The following is a 19,003-nucleotide window of genomic DNA, read 5'->3' as shown; positions in this document are numbered from 1 at the left end:
CTGGACTATATCAACTCCACACCATCCTAGCACATGACCTGTTATCCTGCACTAAACTGCAGGTTAGTTATTTAAGTAGTGAACTAAAAAAAAAAGCAAAATCTGTGATCAATGACTAGAACAAACTTCTACAAAGAAATCCTACAGGAGACAAAATTCTGGCATTATATAAGTATCCTGTGCCGAAGTTTCAGTTTCCTCTACTCCTAGCACACGTTTTTTAAAAAGTTCTTAATGAGATGAATCAGTTTGGCTGAACTTCAAACTTTCTACTGTACTGCATTGAACAGCTGCTGTGATTACATTGAAACAATATATAGTTATAGTTCCAGGATAAGTATTACTTTAAAACAAGGTGCTAAATGCATTTTCCTGAAGTAATTAAGAAACCAGTTTTGTCCAATTTTTATTTCTACGATTATTCTGTCAATCAATTCATGCAAGAAAGCAGCTTAATTAAGTCTAAACTACAGGTAATGTTATCCAGGAATTTAATGTTTGCTAGTGTGTCTTCTCAAAAAACATATATTTAAAGTAAAAAAATAAATAAATACACACAGATTACAGGATACTCAAAGTTTCAAGCAAGTATCAGAAGCGCTCTGCTGGAGCTGTCACGGTGGATTTTAACAAGAGCTTTAACAGTGGAAGACTAGGACATTTTACACATTAAGAGAAAAGCATCGCTAAGTTTGATCACCGCTCAAAGAAGCCTTAAGTGTTACTGTTTTTACACAGCTCAAATTCTAACCATAATTATGATATTTACTGTGTAAACATGACTTAACATCTCAGGACATTGCCCCTTTTGTAACTTCTATTGGTTGTTTGAGAACCTTTCTGACATTAAAATCAACCACCATCCAAAATTTGAATCGATTTTTTATTAAACTCTGGAACAGTATTTTAGAAAACATTGTGAACTTATTGGGAATTGTGACTTATTTTTAAATCCAGATTAAAAACATACTTGCTTATAGATTGTGACAGGACTAAACACTCATGTCTTGTGTGAGGAAAAGCTGGAGGCACAATTTTATGATTTTTAATTTTCATTTTAACAGTATATCACAATTTTCATTACTTATACACCTAGCATAAAGACACTGAGCCTAACCACCTGTAGGTAACAAATTTAATAGAGAGGCATGTTTGCTCTATATAAACTCCAAATATAGAAATTCCACCACAACACTGACAAACCCAACAAGTCCTGTTTTTAAGCAGCATGTTGTCTGAGACTGTTCAACATAACAGGTTATACATAACAGGTAGCCATGTGTTTGCAGAATGAGTGGTTCACACATTCAAAATAAGAACTTCCTCGCTGTGATTGCAGCACCATTTCCCACAAAACAGCTTGTGCTCAATATAAAGAAGCAGAGACGCTTATGGCCAGCAAAATATGGTCATTTTATAGTCATTTTTATAACAGAGAAATGCTGATAAACAACATTATCCTAAAGCACAGGTGAACTTTTCAGAGAACCTTTCTATGTGTGGAATGATGCAAAATTGTTTTTCTTGACTTATTTAACAATAATACACAAACATCTGCCATTTACCCTTATTATTTTAAGACAACTACAATATAAAATATAAAAAATACTCAAATACTACATAGATTTGAAAGACAAATGTTTCTGCCAAATGTTTCTGGTTCCTGGACTTTTGGGTCTCAAACAAGAAGGTATTAACAGAGAATAATTTTATGTTTTTGCTTAAAATACTTCTTTTCCAGATTTGGACATCAACCATTTGATCATATGGTAAGCATGTAATGCAATTAATACTTGTCTAACAACTGCACATTAGACTTGTGTTATTATTTACAGCACAATGCCTGTCATTCATTTGAAGAACTGATGCCAGAAGCATTTACAGATCCTTTATCTTTTATTAATGAGACAAAAACAAAACAGGCTTTGAGACACACCTGTTGACTGTTCATTTGTATGTTAAATGGACTTCACTCCGTAAGTTGTAATTTCTAACTAGTAGTAAAGCTATGGAATGGAAATTTCTTAAAAACCAGAACTAAACACCTTCTTCAAAGTGTGAATACTAATCACATTAACAACAACAAACCACTTTTTTTCACTTACCATCGTAGCTTGCCTCTAAAAGTCCAAACTGTTCCAGAACCTTTACAAAGAGAACAACTACCACCAGCACAGCGATCATCTCCAACCCCTCCAAGTTCATGGTGTTGACTGAGTCATGTCATGGTGTGAGCACAGCTCTGGACACAGAAAGCTCTGCTGTGAACTACATGTAGAGACTCCGTCTCTTCACATCCTCAGTGAATACAGAGGAGAGGAGGAGTGATGGGGAGGGGCAGAGCTGGAAAAGGAGCAGGGAGGGCAAGGTGGAGTGATAGAGAAGACAAAGACTAAATAGATAAAGCTAGAGGGGACGAGAGAAAGTGATAAGGTATCTATGGACAGGTATAAGGTAGGAGGAATTGAACAAAAGAATGAAAGACTATTTTTTCCCTCCCTGTGTAATATTCCACAATAAAGAGGATGTTTCTGGAGAGTTTATCTTATCCCCCAATGGACACACAGAGAATAAGATAATGCTTCAGTCCATCTCCTGAGACCCGGTGTCAGACAATACACAGGGTGTATAGCTCTGAAGCTCTACACACCTCAGGACGCTGTCACATTGAGCATCTGTTACCAAGGAAACTGGTCCTGAAACAAATACAGTAAGGATCCATGCTAGACATGATGACTGTTCCCAAAATATTGCACTACACTTCATGCCAATCTCACTATTATTCAGCATCCCTGTGGGAATTACAACTAATATAAAGTGCAACAATGGTGTGTTTAAACATGAAGCTAAAAAAAATGACAGTACAGCACAATCTTAAAGGCAGTAAAGCAAACTGGATCCTTTTTTTTTCTTGCAGTAAACATACCTGTGGGTGTCCAAGCCTCTCTAAGAAGGTTGAGTCAGAAGTTAAAAGGACAGCTCATTCTTCTTTAGTGCTGTTATAATCATGCTAGTCTGTTGGATTTGATTACAGCAACAGTCCGTTGATTCCTCAGCTAATGAAGCTGGATTAATGCAATTAAATGAGCAGCAACCTTACCTGATTGCCTACAAGGTCAAGCTGTCACACATGATTAATTAATCTCTTTCTGTAACATAAGCACTGAAAAATCTGGGATTACTAAGCAATAGGAGCATTTATATGTGCCCGAAGAATGAAGTTCTGGAACAGCTACCTTTGACAGAAACGTAAATTACAAGCCAAACTTTTATGTGAGAGTTATATTAGCTACAAATAAAAGGCTCTGTTAGCTCCACAAGCATCAAGGACACAAAACCACATTCAGGCTCTGGGTTCACAATGACTTACCCATAAAAAGGGGGCTTTGTGTGGGACTGAGAGATACAATTACCCACCATTACATGTCCTCCAGTCTGATAAGGATGTTCAAAAGCAGAACACATTCCTTTGGTCCACCTTTAAAACCTGTTTGAATGTTTTGATGATTATTTATAGATCAGTTTATCATGGTTGTGAGTTTAATGAATTTGAGGTATACAGATTGTGAGGAGAAAATCAGAATTTCTAATAAAAGATATTCACAATGCCGCTTTTTCCACACATTTATCCTCCAGCAATTTCTCTCATCAATCATGTGCAATTGAGAAGACAAGCAGGGATTAAAGATTAGCTCATCCCAGGTTTTGATTGCCATCATTATGTGCTCCCATTGTATTCAATTATCCTCTCTATGGTCTTAGAGTCATACACAAGTGCATGTTAAGCACACAGAATTTTTTTTCTTTTTACTCAGTAGAACATTTCTGTGCAACTGGCCACAGTTCTAAAAACAAAATATAGTTCACTGTATCAATAAATAAACTTATTCTATACACAATGTCTTGATGTGATTGTTCACATTTTATCATCACTTTACACAAGTATGAAAAGAACCCAACATGATCAGGTACGTAAACACACACACACACACACATGTTCTGGGTGATTGCACCATGCAGCCACACAAAGCCTGCCATCAGGGTCCTTATCTATATTTAGAGTGAGCCCAGCTGCCACAAATAAAACTGTAACAGATAGCTCCCTAATCACAGGAGCCACAAGTGTACCATTTTTGCCACAGTTTGTTCCTCTAATAGTGAAAAAAACCTTGATTGTTTTAAACCGCTTTTAATAGCAAAAGAAATCCCATAATTCAGTTCGCCAATGATAGAATTTGAACATTACTATTATTATTTGAACGTTTTCTACCCCATCACAAATCTTTCCACTCAACAACAATAAGGCTAAAATTCTGTATCGTAATTCTGATAATACTAATAATGAATATTATGATTTTAAGCAGTTTTTTTGTTACATTTGATGCATTATTTGGTTAGTATTAATGAGGATAACTATTAAATATGCAGTAACCATAACCTTGAGAAGCAATAACTATTCATTCATAGCAGCAGCAGCAGCATGTCTAATCTCAGTCAATGAAGATCAGAGATTATTCATTAGTCTATCCATCCATCCACTGATTATGGTAGCCAACCCACCTACTGACACATTTTAGGAAGAAAACCTGACAAGCTGGAAGAAACCCATGCAAACAATGAGCTGAAGAATGGTATACTCTCTTTCCACTGTCAATCACGATGATAATAGCCTTGAATAACGTGGGTGCCTGTGGAAGAAAATGGATAGTGTTTTCCTCCAAGAGCATTATGCTGCTTGTGACTCAGCATGATTCTTCAGCATGATTTGGTTACATAATTTAATAAACAAGGTTGTTAAAAATCTTATTCCTAGTATGGAATGTGAGATTGAGATGAGGGAAATCATAATATTACGATGGCTACCAGATTGAACATGCAAATGAAGTCCATGCAAGAGCGGGTTACCAGGAAAGCAAAATAATATAATCTGGATTTGGTTATTGGTTGAGTTGATTGGATTAAAAGTGTCACTTTCTTATGTTTTTCTGTTGTGCCTTGTATTTACCATGTACTATTCAATAAAGAAAAAAAAAAGGGCTAACGGTGAATACAGATTGTAATGTTCTGAATCTGTTAATGTTCTGGACTGAACTGAGGTGTCAGTAATAAAGGCAAAACAACATCAACTTCTTTTATAGACTCTGTTTTGATTCAAAGCACAACACAACCATTTATTCAGCCTTCACCGTGTAGCTTAGTTATCATCCATCCATCCATCCATCCATCCATCCATTGTCTATACCCACTTATTCCTAATTAGGGTCACAGGGGTCTGCTAGAGCCTATCCCAGTGCACATAGGGCAAAAGGCAGGGGTACAACCTGGACTGGTGCTTAATTATCACTGAATGTTTAATAAATAAATAAATAAATAAATAAATCGTGATGAATGTATCGGTAATCATGTGGAGTTAGTAGTGTTAAATTTAATTGAAATACACAACTTGTTACTGTGTTTATGTTTCTAACAGCTTTACCAATGTGATAAATGCATGTGTTTTCTGTTCAACAAATAAGCCTTATGTAAATATATATTTGATTAATAGTGGATTATTGAGTAAATGTAAAAAAAAAAAAAAAAGTTATATTAAGTTATATATATAAGTTATATAAGTTTTGTTAATGTGCATTAAGTGTCTCAGCAAACCTGAAGAAACTTGCATGGCCAGACATGGTTCTGCTGCCCTCAACTGGACAATGAGGGTCAATAAAAAAAGGTTTTTCAATTTCCTGATTTGTCCATGTGTACCAAATATGTATATGTACATAGAGAGTAAATTAAAAAAGTAGATGAAGAGCACTATAACTATCATTTACAATGGCATAAATCTTAACTGTATAACAGACTATGAAGTTTTTTACATGTATAAAGACACACAACAAAATATTAAGACTAATAAAACAAACTGAATAAGAAATTGCCATTTCCTGTCAATACTTGTTTAAGAGAGTTTCCGCAAATAGGAATAGAAATCTTACTCTTCGGGAATAATATGAGCTTTTAACTTTGATATAGATTACTTATTCAGATGGGAGCTATGCATCAGTAATTCAGTCTCATCTCATTTCATTTCTGAATTACAGTTCTCAATAAGACCTCCATGTTCTAGAGAAAGCTTTTTGTAGCATTAACTGCATTAGCTTGTCAGACACCTAGCAAAAATCAAACAACCTTCTCCCAAAGGTTGGCAGTCAATTACTGCCACCTGTAAGAACAAGCACAAGAAAGGGTTTTTCTCCTTGTATTCCTACAGGGGATCCTGCTCTATAGTAGACCTGGATGATATGGTCAAAATTTCAGAGATAGCTTCTTATTACACAATGGTAGGTGGGTTGGCAACTCTAAATTGCCCCTAGATGTGAATGAGATTTGGAATGAATGTGAGCAGGGTGACCTGCAATGTACTTGTGTCCAATCAGAGGGTGCAATGTTCATCAGAGTGTATACCTGCTCCTCAGCCACTGTTCCTGATCAGGATGAAGCAGTTACTTAAGATTCTCAAAGTATTCAGACCCCCATGCCTTTTCCTTATTTTGTTACTTTACAGCCTTATTTATATTTGTTCAAGCAAACTAAACAAACCTATAAAAACAAAGAATAAACCGTATTTTACAACCAAAATATCACATATGAAGACCTTTGCAGTGTCTCATAAACTGAAATGGTCACCTCTGTGCAAACAATGCTGGACACCTGATGCTAATACAAGAGGGAAAATGAATTGTCCGTCAACTTCTAAAACAGGATCAAATCACCAAGAGCCAGCAATAGCCAGTGCTCGGTCAAAAAGGATGAAGGGCTTTAGTCAGCGAGGTGTCCAAGAACATGAGGTCACTCAGAGGTTCTGTGTGGGGAGAGAACGAGCCAGAACAATAACCACCATTGCAGAACAGCCCCAGTCAGGTCTTAGGATTTGAGCCATACTGTACACAGACCAGTAAAAGACACACTTGCCGGAGTTTGTAAAAGGCATTTTAGTCATCTGTATTAAACACATCTCTCAGAAATGTCATTTTAACCACTTTCATTTTAACCACACCAACTTCTTCAGAAATCACAGAATGATGGATGCTTTAGAAGTTTTTTAAAACGATTTGGTTCTACATAATTCTATTATTCATTTCACATTTACAAAACTATTGAATCAAAAATGCTTCTTTTTTTTACCATCTCTGTGTAACAATAGCAGTGTTCTCAAAAAAAGTATATTTTAATGTCATTTATCACAAAAACAATATTATATTGTCATATTGCTGAGTGCTACTTTAGAGTAGAGCATGTTTATAACAGATATAGCCATATTTTAATTTTTTATTTTGGTCACAGTGCCTGTGGAGGTTTATTGCCTGCAGCAGCTCATAACCTTAGATTTTGGTGAGGCAGAAGGACATTAACTATGGCATAGCACAAACAAATGTTTTTTCATTAAGCCGAGAGATTGTTAAACTGGGTGAGGCACACACAGAAGGATAATATCATTAACCAGATTTCAGCTAAGTTTCCAGTCAGTGGAAAAGGGAGACACATGCAATGATGCACATCTGATGTATAGACAGAGACTACTTCACCTTCACAAAACTCCACTTTATAGTCTTTCTTTCTCCCAATCTTTTCAGTATAAAGTATAAATTCAACAATTTACATTACAATACCATTGACAGCTCCTTTTGACATCCCCTTTGGACTACATAGTTTTATGCAAAACCTTTCATTTCAGATCAAATCCATTGTGGTGTCGTGTCTGATCACAACACATGCTTCAGTAGAATAGTGCATGAGGAAAATCTAACCTTCATACTATCAGAGACAACCCCCAGGACCACAAGAGGGCAAACTTACCTATTGTTTTAACACTGTTTTGTTTACCTTATTTCCCACCTTGATTATGCTGACCGATTTTGTGTCATTTCATTGGACACACTATCTAAGCTCCTGTTTCTTTGTCTAGCTTTTGTTGATGTGTCATGTTTGTTGGTTTGCCAGTAATAGTCTTGTTCCTAAAGTCTATTTTTTGCCCCTTGGGTTTATGTTTCATTGTTTATTTGTTCCCTTTAAATTGAAAAAGTACATCTCTGCATTTGCATCTGCCTTCACGTCTATTAAGTGTACAAAGTGAGTTGAGACGAAATTGATTTATAGACTCAAGATATGAGTCTTTGTTTTCAGTATCTAGAAATTCTAAAGCCCTCTGTTTATTTCTGAATTTTCAAATGAAAGGAAAAAAAATTCCAGATTTTTAATGTTTTCTTGTTGTATCTTCAAATTGATGGTTCTATACATGATAGTCACACTGAGATTAAAACTTTATAACATTTATTTACTGAAAAATTAGCTTTCTTGGCAGCCGCAGAGTATTTGTAATGTAGTCCAACTTGGCATAAAAACGTCGGCCTGTGATCAACTTTCTAATCCGCAGTTTCTCCTCCATAGAAAATGGTCACAGACCGAGCATGAAGCAGTTTGCTGCAATTGCAGGCCTCTATTAGCGCTTGTTGCAGTTTCTATTTGTGCTCATTTTGATCATTAGATGCAATAACAACACTAAGAAGGTTGTAAGTAGGTCAGGTTTTTGTCTTTAAAAATGCATTCATTAATATTTTAGAAAAAATAACACTGGCTTTAGAATATGACTGCCTAAGTAAGATAAAGTGGGTTTCATAACCTCACTTCAGGTGCACTACACGGTCTTGCTGGTGAGTGCGTGTATGAAGAAGTGTGCAGTCACTACCATGCACTGAGTGACAGCTGCTCTCCCTGCAGTGGGCACAAGGGATCGTGTGGGTTCTGTTTGCCCTGTTTATCAGTGTAAACACCAGAAGGACCAGGGTGGAACTGGAGCCAGCAGCAAAGGCCAATCAGTGGGTGACCAAGGAAACAAATTCAATTAGAGGACACAGCAAGAGGAATGCAAGTGGCCCTGACACAGGAGAGCCATGCGCCTTCTGCTACTACTGTACAAATACACAGTGTGTGCTCCTCCCACCTGCTTAGTCACTTTCGGTTACGACTGAAGCTGAAGAATTGAAGTAGAAATGTAAAGTAAGACACGACACAGCTAAGAGCTGAAGAGCTCTCAATAGCTAGAGTAGGACTGTAGTCCCTGTAGTGTTCTTCAAAATGCATCATGTGTTTGCCTTTATGCATTATGCCAGCATAATTCTGCTACATAAGAGGCACCACTGAAACACAGGAGCTCTTCAGAAAGGACAGTGTAGGCGGGTGAGAGGATGGCAGCACCGCCATCTGAGTGGCAGCAAAACATTATGCTCGGTGTTTTTGAAAGCAAGTACACAATATTCAAAGGCCACTGGATACACTCATATGAGGGTGTTTCACTAAAAAAAACAAACCAAAAAACATCTAAATGTCCACACAAGGTCAAAAGTGTCAGATGCTGACCTTCTCTTTACACCAACCCAAAAAAATTACTTAATTACTTGAATTTTTAGGTAAATATATGGCTAAAACATGAGTTGTATATGTTATACACTTTAACTGGGCAAAATATATATATATATATATATATATATATATATATATATATATATATATTCAAGAGGTTTATTGTAATATGCACAGTGAAAACACAACGGTTTAGACCATACAATAAAATTCTTACTTTGCAAATCTCAGTTACCAAAAGAATATAAATAATAGAAATATATGAAAAATCTGATAAAAAATAAAAAGATACAGTAAATACAGATTAAGACTTAAGTAAGGTGCTCAGTGTGTTGTGTGGCAGCAGTCAGTCGGGGTGATGGGGTGTGAGGTAGTGGTGTTAAGTGTTGTTCAGGAGTCTAATGGCTTGTGAAAAGAAGCTTTGTGAATAATAATAACACAAATTAAAGAAATTCTGTAAAGTTTTCTTGGTTTACCATCTTGTGTTTCTCAGTAGGTGCATGGTTTGTTTAAGGTATCAGTGGCCCTTAAGTAGTAATGATAACTTTAAGATAATGTGTTTGTTTGTTTTTTTTAGTTGTTTCAACTAATTAGATTTCTTTTTTTTAATCAAAGGAACAAAAGTTTACTTTTGCACTAGTTAAACCATATAATTCAAGTTTGAGTAAAATTTTATGATTAAAAAGCTTAGTTGAAATTGCTTAAATATTTCATTAGAACAATAATGGTTCCATGTAAACCTTACTAAAATGTAGCTTAGTTATTTATAGCTTAGTTACTCTGACCCACAACAGTGAGTGTAATATACAATATTTTAAAATGGGTCATGTTTCTGAAAAACAAATAAAAGCTCAGCTTTTTACATTTCATATTATACCCAGGGAAATTTCTTTCCTTGCCTTCCATTAGTGAATTGAATACCAGGAGAAATAAGAAAATATCAGCTTATATACATATGTACGTATTTTACATTTTATTTATTATTTATTTTGATTAAAATATGCGTTTGATTGGCCTGTCTTACTTGAAGGACATGAAGGTATTTTAAAATAAACATATACATGTTGCATTTTCATTAGTATGGGATAAATATATATTTAGTAATGAATACTGAAATATAAGTAGTCTAGAGTATCAACATCCACAATGTAGAGATCCCAGGTACTGTACCACACGTACAAAAACAAAACAAAACCCCAAACTTTTAACACAATTTCTCTCTTCTTGACATTAACAATGTTTTGGTGACAAAAAGTCAGACACAGTTAAAGTAAACATAGTTCCACTGGCAAACTGCATGAACACTACAGTGGCTGCAGTGGAAACTGGGTTCCCCTCATTTCTGCTTACAGTGCAAAGAACTGTCTGCTCTGTGATCTATTGCCTGCGAGAGCTCTCCCATTCATTTTACTCTCAACCTGTTCCACAAAACATCCATAAAATATAGGTTAGAAATGAGACACTAAATATAACCTTCCATATAGACACAGCTCTTACTGACGATCAACACAGTGAACAGGACAATATTATCTCTGTAATAAAAATAGGAATTGGTGTTCAGCTGATCTGGACATTTCATTAGTCTAATCTTGGCTTAATAAAACTAATAGAAAATAATAACCACAACAATAACAGGAAGTTCTTGTTATAAATAAATAATAAATAAAACTTGGCTGTATTCTAGCTGCCATTCTTCTCCATCTTTGTGACTCACATTCATTGCAGGATTGGTAGTATATATATAAGTCAGTCTGTCTTATATATATATATATATATATATACAGGCTAAGGTCTGAGGTGGTGTTTTAGAGCCACATACTGATCTTAAAGCAATAACAATAAGTGGCCAGAAATTTAGCAGCACCAGCTATATGTTCAAAACTATATTTCACTTCATACACATTTAACAAAAACATGCTGAAAAACCATATACAAGCCATATACAAAGGTGAGTTTTTGAAGGTGAGTTCCTGTCAATATACTGCTAATATTTAGATAAAACCTGTGATCATGACCAGTCTAAAGCTGTTACTGAAGATGAATGAACGAATGTGTACACAAAATTTTTACATATAATAATTCTAAATCAGCATTATTAATAAGCAACGAATAGAAAACTATTCGTATATTACAATATTAAAAGTATGCATTAAAACGATTTCATCCATGCCACACTCCATCATGTTAAGTAACAGCTCTAAATAACCTACCTTTCCTTTTTCTTCTTTGCTTCTGGTTGATGGAGAAAATGACCATTAGTGCACCCATGCTGCACCTTCTCTGTCTGTTAATGTGTCTTTTTTCCTCTGTATCTGTTTTGCTGAGTGTTTCAGGCGTCCTGCAACAGTGTGTTTCACCTCAGAGATCCTGCACTTCTCACACTTTTCAAGAGACTGATCTGACCGATTCTTCACTCCCGCCTCCTCACTCAGTACGACGCTCTGACACGGACTCTAGACGGATCTGGTCCTCTCTAAACTTTGGCAAGATGATGATCAGTTTTCTAAAAAAGCATTGTTAACTTTGTCTCAGTTGTGTAACTAGATAAATGAGCTGTATGCGCTTTCTGCTACCTCCTACTGTGCATCTCCACTCTTTAACAGACGCTTCACAGGAGGAATGGGAAAGAGGGGAGGGAGGGCAAGAGAAGAGGGAGGGAGAGAGTTGATAGCAACAAGCATATGGGCTGCTTTTAAATTGTCTATGACTAATCATACATATCATTCCAGTAAGGCCATTTCAGCAACAGTAAGCAACTAGTCCAGCTGATTTCAGATTCATATGCAATTCCTCCAGCTGAGAGTTGTGCCATTTAAATCAGCACTATTTAACATCTTTATGTCAGCAACCTTCATCTGCAAATCTGCTCAGCCATTTATCCTTGACAGGAATGTGAGAAGACTGTATTATGCATCAGAGATGGCGAAAAAGTGAGAAAATCACTTGGATATCATCACTAAATGACTAAAACAGCACTGTGCTTTTTAATCAAGATTATAAAGGTTCAGGATTATAAATGCCATCGTTCGTTGTAATTACAATCTTGCAATCACAAGGAACTATGCATAATTTCCGGGAGCTTAGAAAGAATATAGAATGAGATGCAGGATGAGATGACTTTCTCAAAAGTGTGTTTGCATAGATTGTGTTAACAGAAAAGGCAAGTTAAATACTTCAGGGCACCCTGTTGGGATCTCTATGAACACTACTGGTTGAAGGTAATACAATGATGAATGACTTTGACTATAAACAGAAAATAATAAAACTAAAATCTAGACCTCCCTGAGGTTAAGATAAGCTTCATTCAAGTGAAGGTAAGCTCCTCAGAACTTCACAACCCCCCCCCCCTCTCTCTCAAACACACACACATGCAAAATAATTATACAACACTCTTTCACCCACACAGCAGACAACAGAACCAGTGACTCTGGGCAAATTAAGCAGAGTGCCAGTTTTTCTGGAATGTAAATAGGCTCTTGAGAAGGCTTAGTCACTGGGCAATTATTCCCAGGGACCCCACTAACACAGAATGGAAAATGGTCCTCCTTTAACCAGATTCATGCTGCAGCTGTAATCAGTCATTACTTTGTTGGAGTAATGATTGTAGGAATATGACAAGGCTAGATCTAGTAGTGTTTTTGATGTTATAGTGTGTTTGATGGGTTTGATCTGTTATAGATGTTATGTGTTTGATGGTTTTGATCTTGCAGTGTTTCAAGTTTAAGCCTTTAACACACTGCTCAACCACACAGCTACACACATTTATATATATATATATATATATATATATATATATATATATATATATATATATATATATAAATTCGGTATGAAAAAATGGTGATATGACCAGCACTACTCTTCACTCAAGTCACCAAGCTAAACTGTCAAAGGTTAGTAAAAAGGTAAAACACATCCTTGTTTTTGACCTTCCACTCTTGACCTTGTGATTGTATATTACAGTCATGCCCCTTTCGTTATGTAAATTTATGGATTACCACATGTTCATTAAGTCAAAAAACTGAAGTGACTTTCACTAGCAGGAATTCACTCTCTGCTGTCTTTCAGCTGTGACTTAGATTCATAAGCAATTTCATGAGCATCGCATTTTATAAAGATAGGTTGTATTACACGGATTATTAATAAGACCCTACATGAATCACAGTCAGGGTTTATGACCCATATTTAACAAAAAGAAAAAAGTGACAAAATGGACAGCTTCATAAAGTGAGTGGCTATGGGTTAAACCAGGGATGTCCAATCTTATCCATAAAGGCCCGGTGTGGGTGCAGGTTTTCATACCAATCAAGCAGGAGCCACACTTGATTCCACCTGTATAATCAGTTGATCTTGGCTATAGACTCAATAGACTCAGGTGTGGCTTCTGCTTGGTTGGAATGAAAACCTGCACCCACACCGGCCCTTTGTGTATACGATTGGACACCCCTGGGTTAAACTTTTTACTAAAATATGTTAAGTAAAGTATGTAGAATATGTAGGATAAACTGTGTTAAGGATATGTAGCATATTTTATTTTGCTGCATTTCTTTGTAGGCATTGTCTTGTCCAGTCTAGCGTGTGTAAAAGACATTCTTAGAAAGGTTTACAATCAAAATTAATTACATTCTGAGCCATAAAACTTACACTATATTACTATTGCTCCAATGTGTGTCTAACATAACCTTAAGCAGGCAATTTAACTGGCTGGTTGATGTCTATAAATCCTGAAATACAATTATATATATATATATATATAATTGGGGCCCCTAAGTTCCAGTGAGAGAAAATTATAATGATACAGTATGCCAAGTCCCACAATAAAATTAGTGGCAAGAGTTTTGAGAAGACACATATAACAGTGTGATGGTCAGTTGTTTCCATAATTTTGCCCATATAGTGTATAAGAATGCTCTCTACTGAAGTAAATTCTATTTTACAGCAGACGCAGAGTTTGCAGTCTGCTCTTTGGTATTATAAATATTCTAATCATCTAATCCCATACACAAACAGCTATTCCCTTCAATTAAAAGAAAAAGTGTTTTGGCAAAGCAGAGAGTAATGAGGGTGCTAATACCAGATAAACAAATGACACATTTTTTTTTATTAATTCTGAAATTTCAAGTGTTTTTAGTCAGATAAATCTAATGTGTTCATTACAATCACTAACTGGATCTGTTCCCAAGTAAACAGAAGAAAGCAGCAGGACATCCTGATGGATGCCAGAGAAGGAGGCTATATAATGCCACCTGCATAAATATCTTCTTTTGATCTGAAATTCAAATAATAAACTAAAAAAATATAATAACTAATAAAGTAAACTAAAACTGCTAAAGGTCACTGTGTAAAATACTCAGATATACTGCAGCATCAGAGAAAGTTCAGCATCTGATATTCAATTATGTTTAAATTGATTCACATAGAATGATTAAGCAAATACTGCACAAATGTAATGTTGGGGAAAAGAGAACAGAACAGATTCTTTACTTCATTCTAGCTTATGAAATGTGACACAATACTGATGCAAATGAATCCCTGGAATTCCTAACAGCAGAACTGTGCACAGTATGTGAATAAAATATGAAAAGTATGGTACAAACCAGCCAGTAACATTGTTAGATAACTTTTTACATATACCACAAGTTTTAGCATTTTCATCTACTCTCAATCACATGAAGAGTACAAATAATAGTAAGTCAAAGTAAATATGCTAAATTCACCCCAAGCTTCATCTTCTAACCTTAATATCAAGAACATAATCTCTCTACTGTGATGGACTGGCATCCCATCCAAGGTCTATTCCTGCCTCATACCCAGTGCTCCTGGGATAGGCTCCTGATCCACAGTAACACTGACCAGGATAAAGCAGATATCAAAAGTGAGTAAGTGAATGAGATCCTCTCTGTAATATAAGTAGAATTTGTAAACATTGTCTATGTTCATTACAGTAAATTGATCTGAGATTTCTGCTATACAAACTAGAACTGGTACACTTTTAGTAAATATGTACATCTTGAGCAAAGCAAGACATAAAGGTGAGAGTTTTGGACAATTTCAGGAGATAAAATATGTGAATAAAAGATCATCACAAGGTCAGAAATTGTTAGCTTTTATAGGTAACATTGGAAAACATGACACAGGAACACACTCTTGCTAGAAAAGTACAAGAAGCCAATCTGACAGTGTTTTAAGTTACCACACAGGGGCAGTATAAGACAGTTTTTTTCAGTGCTTGAAAAATTCTGGCACAAACCAGTGCATCACCTTTTTACCAGACTTCACATAATACTGCATTCTCAAGCAAAACATTTCATCACACACAGACCTGGGAATCGTTGTGACAGGTGGTTTTGCCAACAATCTGGCTCTTGGAAATCTATTTTATTATAAAGCCCTTGGCCCTTGCTCAAATCAAAGTAAAGTAGTGAAATTCAATATCCAGTGGCAAGCGGCAAAATGTAGATTATTTCAGTTTAATGATATAAAGGGTGTCAGAGACTAAGATCTCTGCCTGATCTCAAATTGGATTGGATTTTTAACTGAATCAGCAAAGAACTTGCACGCACTTGGATTATTTCCAGTTTTCTTGAACACGGCGCATCTGAAGCATTAGGTTTTAAAGAGAAACGATCTTTCTTTTTACATTTAAATCAAAGGACACCAGATAGGTTCCATTTTCTATCTATTTTTAGGCAGGTTATTTTATACTGGTGAAGCTCTATACTCCACAGTGATATGCTGCTTTGTTTTTGTGCCAAAAGCTACACAAGAAAAGCAATAACCAGAACATTGAAAATAAAGTATATACCTCTAGGCTGAGGTAAAGTCAACAAATAAATAGGAAAAGGCACCTATAACATCAGCTGCCACTACTCCACGAATTGTGTGTGTTTTGCCTAACCAGGTACATAAACACTGGGTTGCATCTTTGGTGCTGTCTGTCAAAATTTACTGGGTCCCTTCAAACTGTCTCAAAGCATTTATAAAATAATCACCCATTGCTGTGTTACACATTTAACCAATCCTGTTTCTAGATATTACAAGATTTACATTCTTCTTATAGCCGCTCTTCAGCAAAATAATCATAATTAATATTTTATTTTGAGGTACAGATATCATAAACCTTGTTGAGCGATTAGCAAAAAACTGGTAGTCTACACTGCCATGTCAAAGTTAAGCCAGGAAACTAAGCATTTGATATATTCTGGATATATCATGGCATGCTCAGCCCTGGGCTGACTATGTGATATTATGTTTATGAATTCATCTTATGACAGTGATATCCTTTGTTTTGACCTAGAAATTCTTTCTGCTCTTTTTCGATAAACATGTGCCAAACAGACACCCTGTGACAGTTTCTTCTTCTGTAATTTCGATAATCCTTTTCATAATAAACTCACTAAACCACCAGTGAACACATCAACTACCTCCTCTGTTTCTGCTGAAGTCTTTTGTTTATTAATAGATAACACAGCATACTACACCTTTATTCTGTATAAATACTCCCTGTTGGTCTCAGAAAACCTTAAAGAGATTTGCTATTCAGTCACTGTCTCTGTGTGTTTTTTTTTTTTGGCACAGTCTTCCCTGATATCAGCAGAGGTAACAGCAGCAGCAGGCTTCGTCTCTGAGTGAATGCGAAAATTCTAACAGCTTTACAAACTGAAGCAGATCAAAAGGTATATATAAAACCTCCGAACCTTTCAAATTCAGTCAGTCTTGTGTGTGTTCATGCACAGGAGTGGCAAGTGTAATCACAATGGCTTGTGCCTTGCAAAAGTATTTGCTGAATTTCTTGGACATATTGCTGTTTTTACATCCCTTAGGGAGCAGAGCTGAGGCCAAAATTATAACCAGTGTTGCCAGACCTCAAAATTTTCAGCTTATACACACACACATGGAGTTCACCATGGTGTACATCTTTTTGTCATTATTAAGCACATACACACAACATGACTTACAACAGAAACAGATACACATAATTCTGTCCAAACTGAAGTTTCCTTTATTTGTGGAAACGTATTAGATGTGGAAATGATTTGCTTTTTTAAGTTCTTATGGTCTTGAATTATTTAAATTTTCATACTACCTCCCCACCCCCAAATGATACCTTCAGAATGAATCTAATTGATACATCCAAAGCACAGAAAGGCTTAAGAAATTTCAAAGTGCTTCCAGGTCACAAATTCCACTGTCTAAATTATGTATATTATTAAGAAAGGGCAGTTAAGTGGAACTGTGAGGAAATGTCAAGGCAAGATCTGGAAGACCAAGAAAACTTTTTTTGATAGAACTGTCTATAGACTGGGCAGAAAGACAAAGCAAATATGACATCAAGGACCTTTAAGAAGGTTTTGCTGGCAGATGATTGCTGGTGCATTCTAATTTGCACCTTCCGCATGGAAGAGTCAACAGAAAGAAACCTTTGTAAAACCTTTGTTATCGAAACAATATCAAGAAAAGCCAAAGGCAGTTTGGAAACAAGTGCTGTGGACCCATGTAAAAATGGAATCTTTTGGATATAGTCAACAATGGTACAGTACGTTTGAGAATAAAAAGCAGCATTTGTCACCTTGTGAACATTAACTATTAGGTTTATCTATTATGGTTAGAGGTTGTGTGGCAGCCAGTGGCACAGCAGAGCCTGTACTGATAGATGTAAGTATGGATTCCAGTCAAAACACTGAAAAAAAAAGAGTTTGGCTTCTACAACAGAACAATAATCCAAACCATAGCTGAAGTCACTATAAACAACTATAAACTGTAGCTTTTGAAATGACCCTCACAGTCAAATAATTCCTGTCCAGGTCCCAAAGCTTGTCTTGGAGTACCCACTCTCCTACATATTTTAGTGTTATGATATCTGCCAAAGGTGTTACTGACCTACTGACTAGTAGGGTGCCCAAACATTTGATCACAATGCCAAAATCACTATTTTATTTTTTCTTTTTATCAAATTACTTAAATACACAGCAAATGTGCATTAATATTTGTAGAGAAATGATCGTTTAAGCAGGTTTCATACAGAAATACTTTACTTCTGTTCACTTTGAAAATATGTGATTTGGCCTGGTTTCAGTGCCCACATTTTTTTTAAAAAAAGAACTGTAAATAAATTTACATGAAGAAAAAGCAAAGGCATGTTTAGAACAGGAATTATTAATGCAATATTTATAAAAAAATAATAATTTTGTTACTTTCCCTAGAATGTACAATTAAAGTAATTCTGTATTATATCCTAACAGTAAAAACTATCCTGAAAGAAAGTTTTGGATGTTTTCCGTGAAGAATCTGTTTATTTTTCACAGCATTCATAATTCCAGTGATTCTCACCAGCGCTGTCACTGTGCTTCACAAAAACCTTCACACATACAGCCTTCCTTCTATTACTTCTTCTGACATAGCTGTGCCTGTGGAAACCAAAATGTCAAATTTAGACAGTTTCTTGAATACAAACTCTGTCACCGGCTAACACCATGCATTAAGCTCTTTACATAATGTAGTTATTTTTTTTATAACTACATATTTATTGTTGTTTATTTATATATTTCAGATGCTAAGCATGCATTTTAGTAAATTTCTTAAAAAATCTTATTTTACTATA

The 19,003-nt window shown here is 35.7% G+C and overlaps 1 protein-coding gene across 4 annotated transcripts in view; it reads right to left on the bottom strand.

The window, feature by feature from the left end:
* Positions 1–19,003, bottom strand: part of kcnip4a (potassium voltage-gated channel interacting protein 4a) — a 124,269-nt gene that overhangs the window by 44,688 nt on the left and 60,578 nt on the right. The window contains exon 1 of one of the 4 annotated variants that reach the window (XM_058394575.1): positions 11,613–12,004. The exons of 2 other annotated variants lie outside the window; for them this stretch is intronic. In XM_058394575.1, coding sequence (XP_058250558.1) covers positions 11,613–11,670 — 58 coding nt within the window. In that variant the 5' untranslated portion in view covers positions 11,671–12,004. Of the gene's footprint in view, positions 1–2,105; positions 2,245–11,612; positions 12,005–19,003 lie in introns of those variants that run through there. One more of the 4 variants, XM_058394571.1, reaches the window with a different exon arrangement.

Source organism: Hemibagrus wyckioides, linkage group LG07 (genome assembly GCF_019097595.1).
Source record: "Hemibagrus wyckioides isolate EC202008001 linkage group LG07, SWU_Hwy_1.0, whole genome shotgun sequence".
In the NCBI taxonomy this organism is placed as follows: domain Eukaryota; kingdom Metazoa; phylum Chordata; class Actinopteri; order Siluriformes; family Bagridae; genus Hemibagrus; species Hemibagrus wyckioides.
This window is presented reverse-complemented; position numbering and strand designations above follow the sequence as displayed.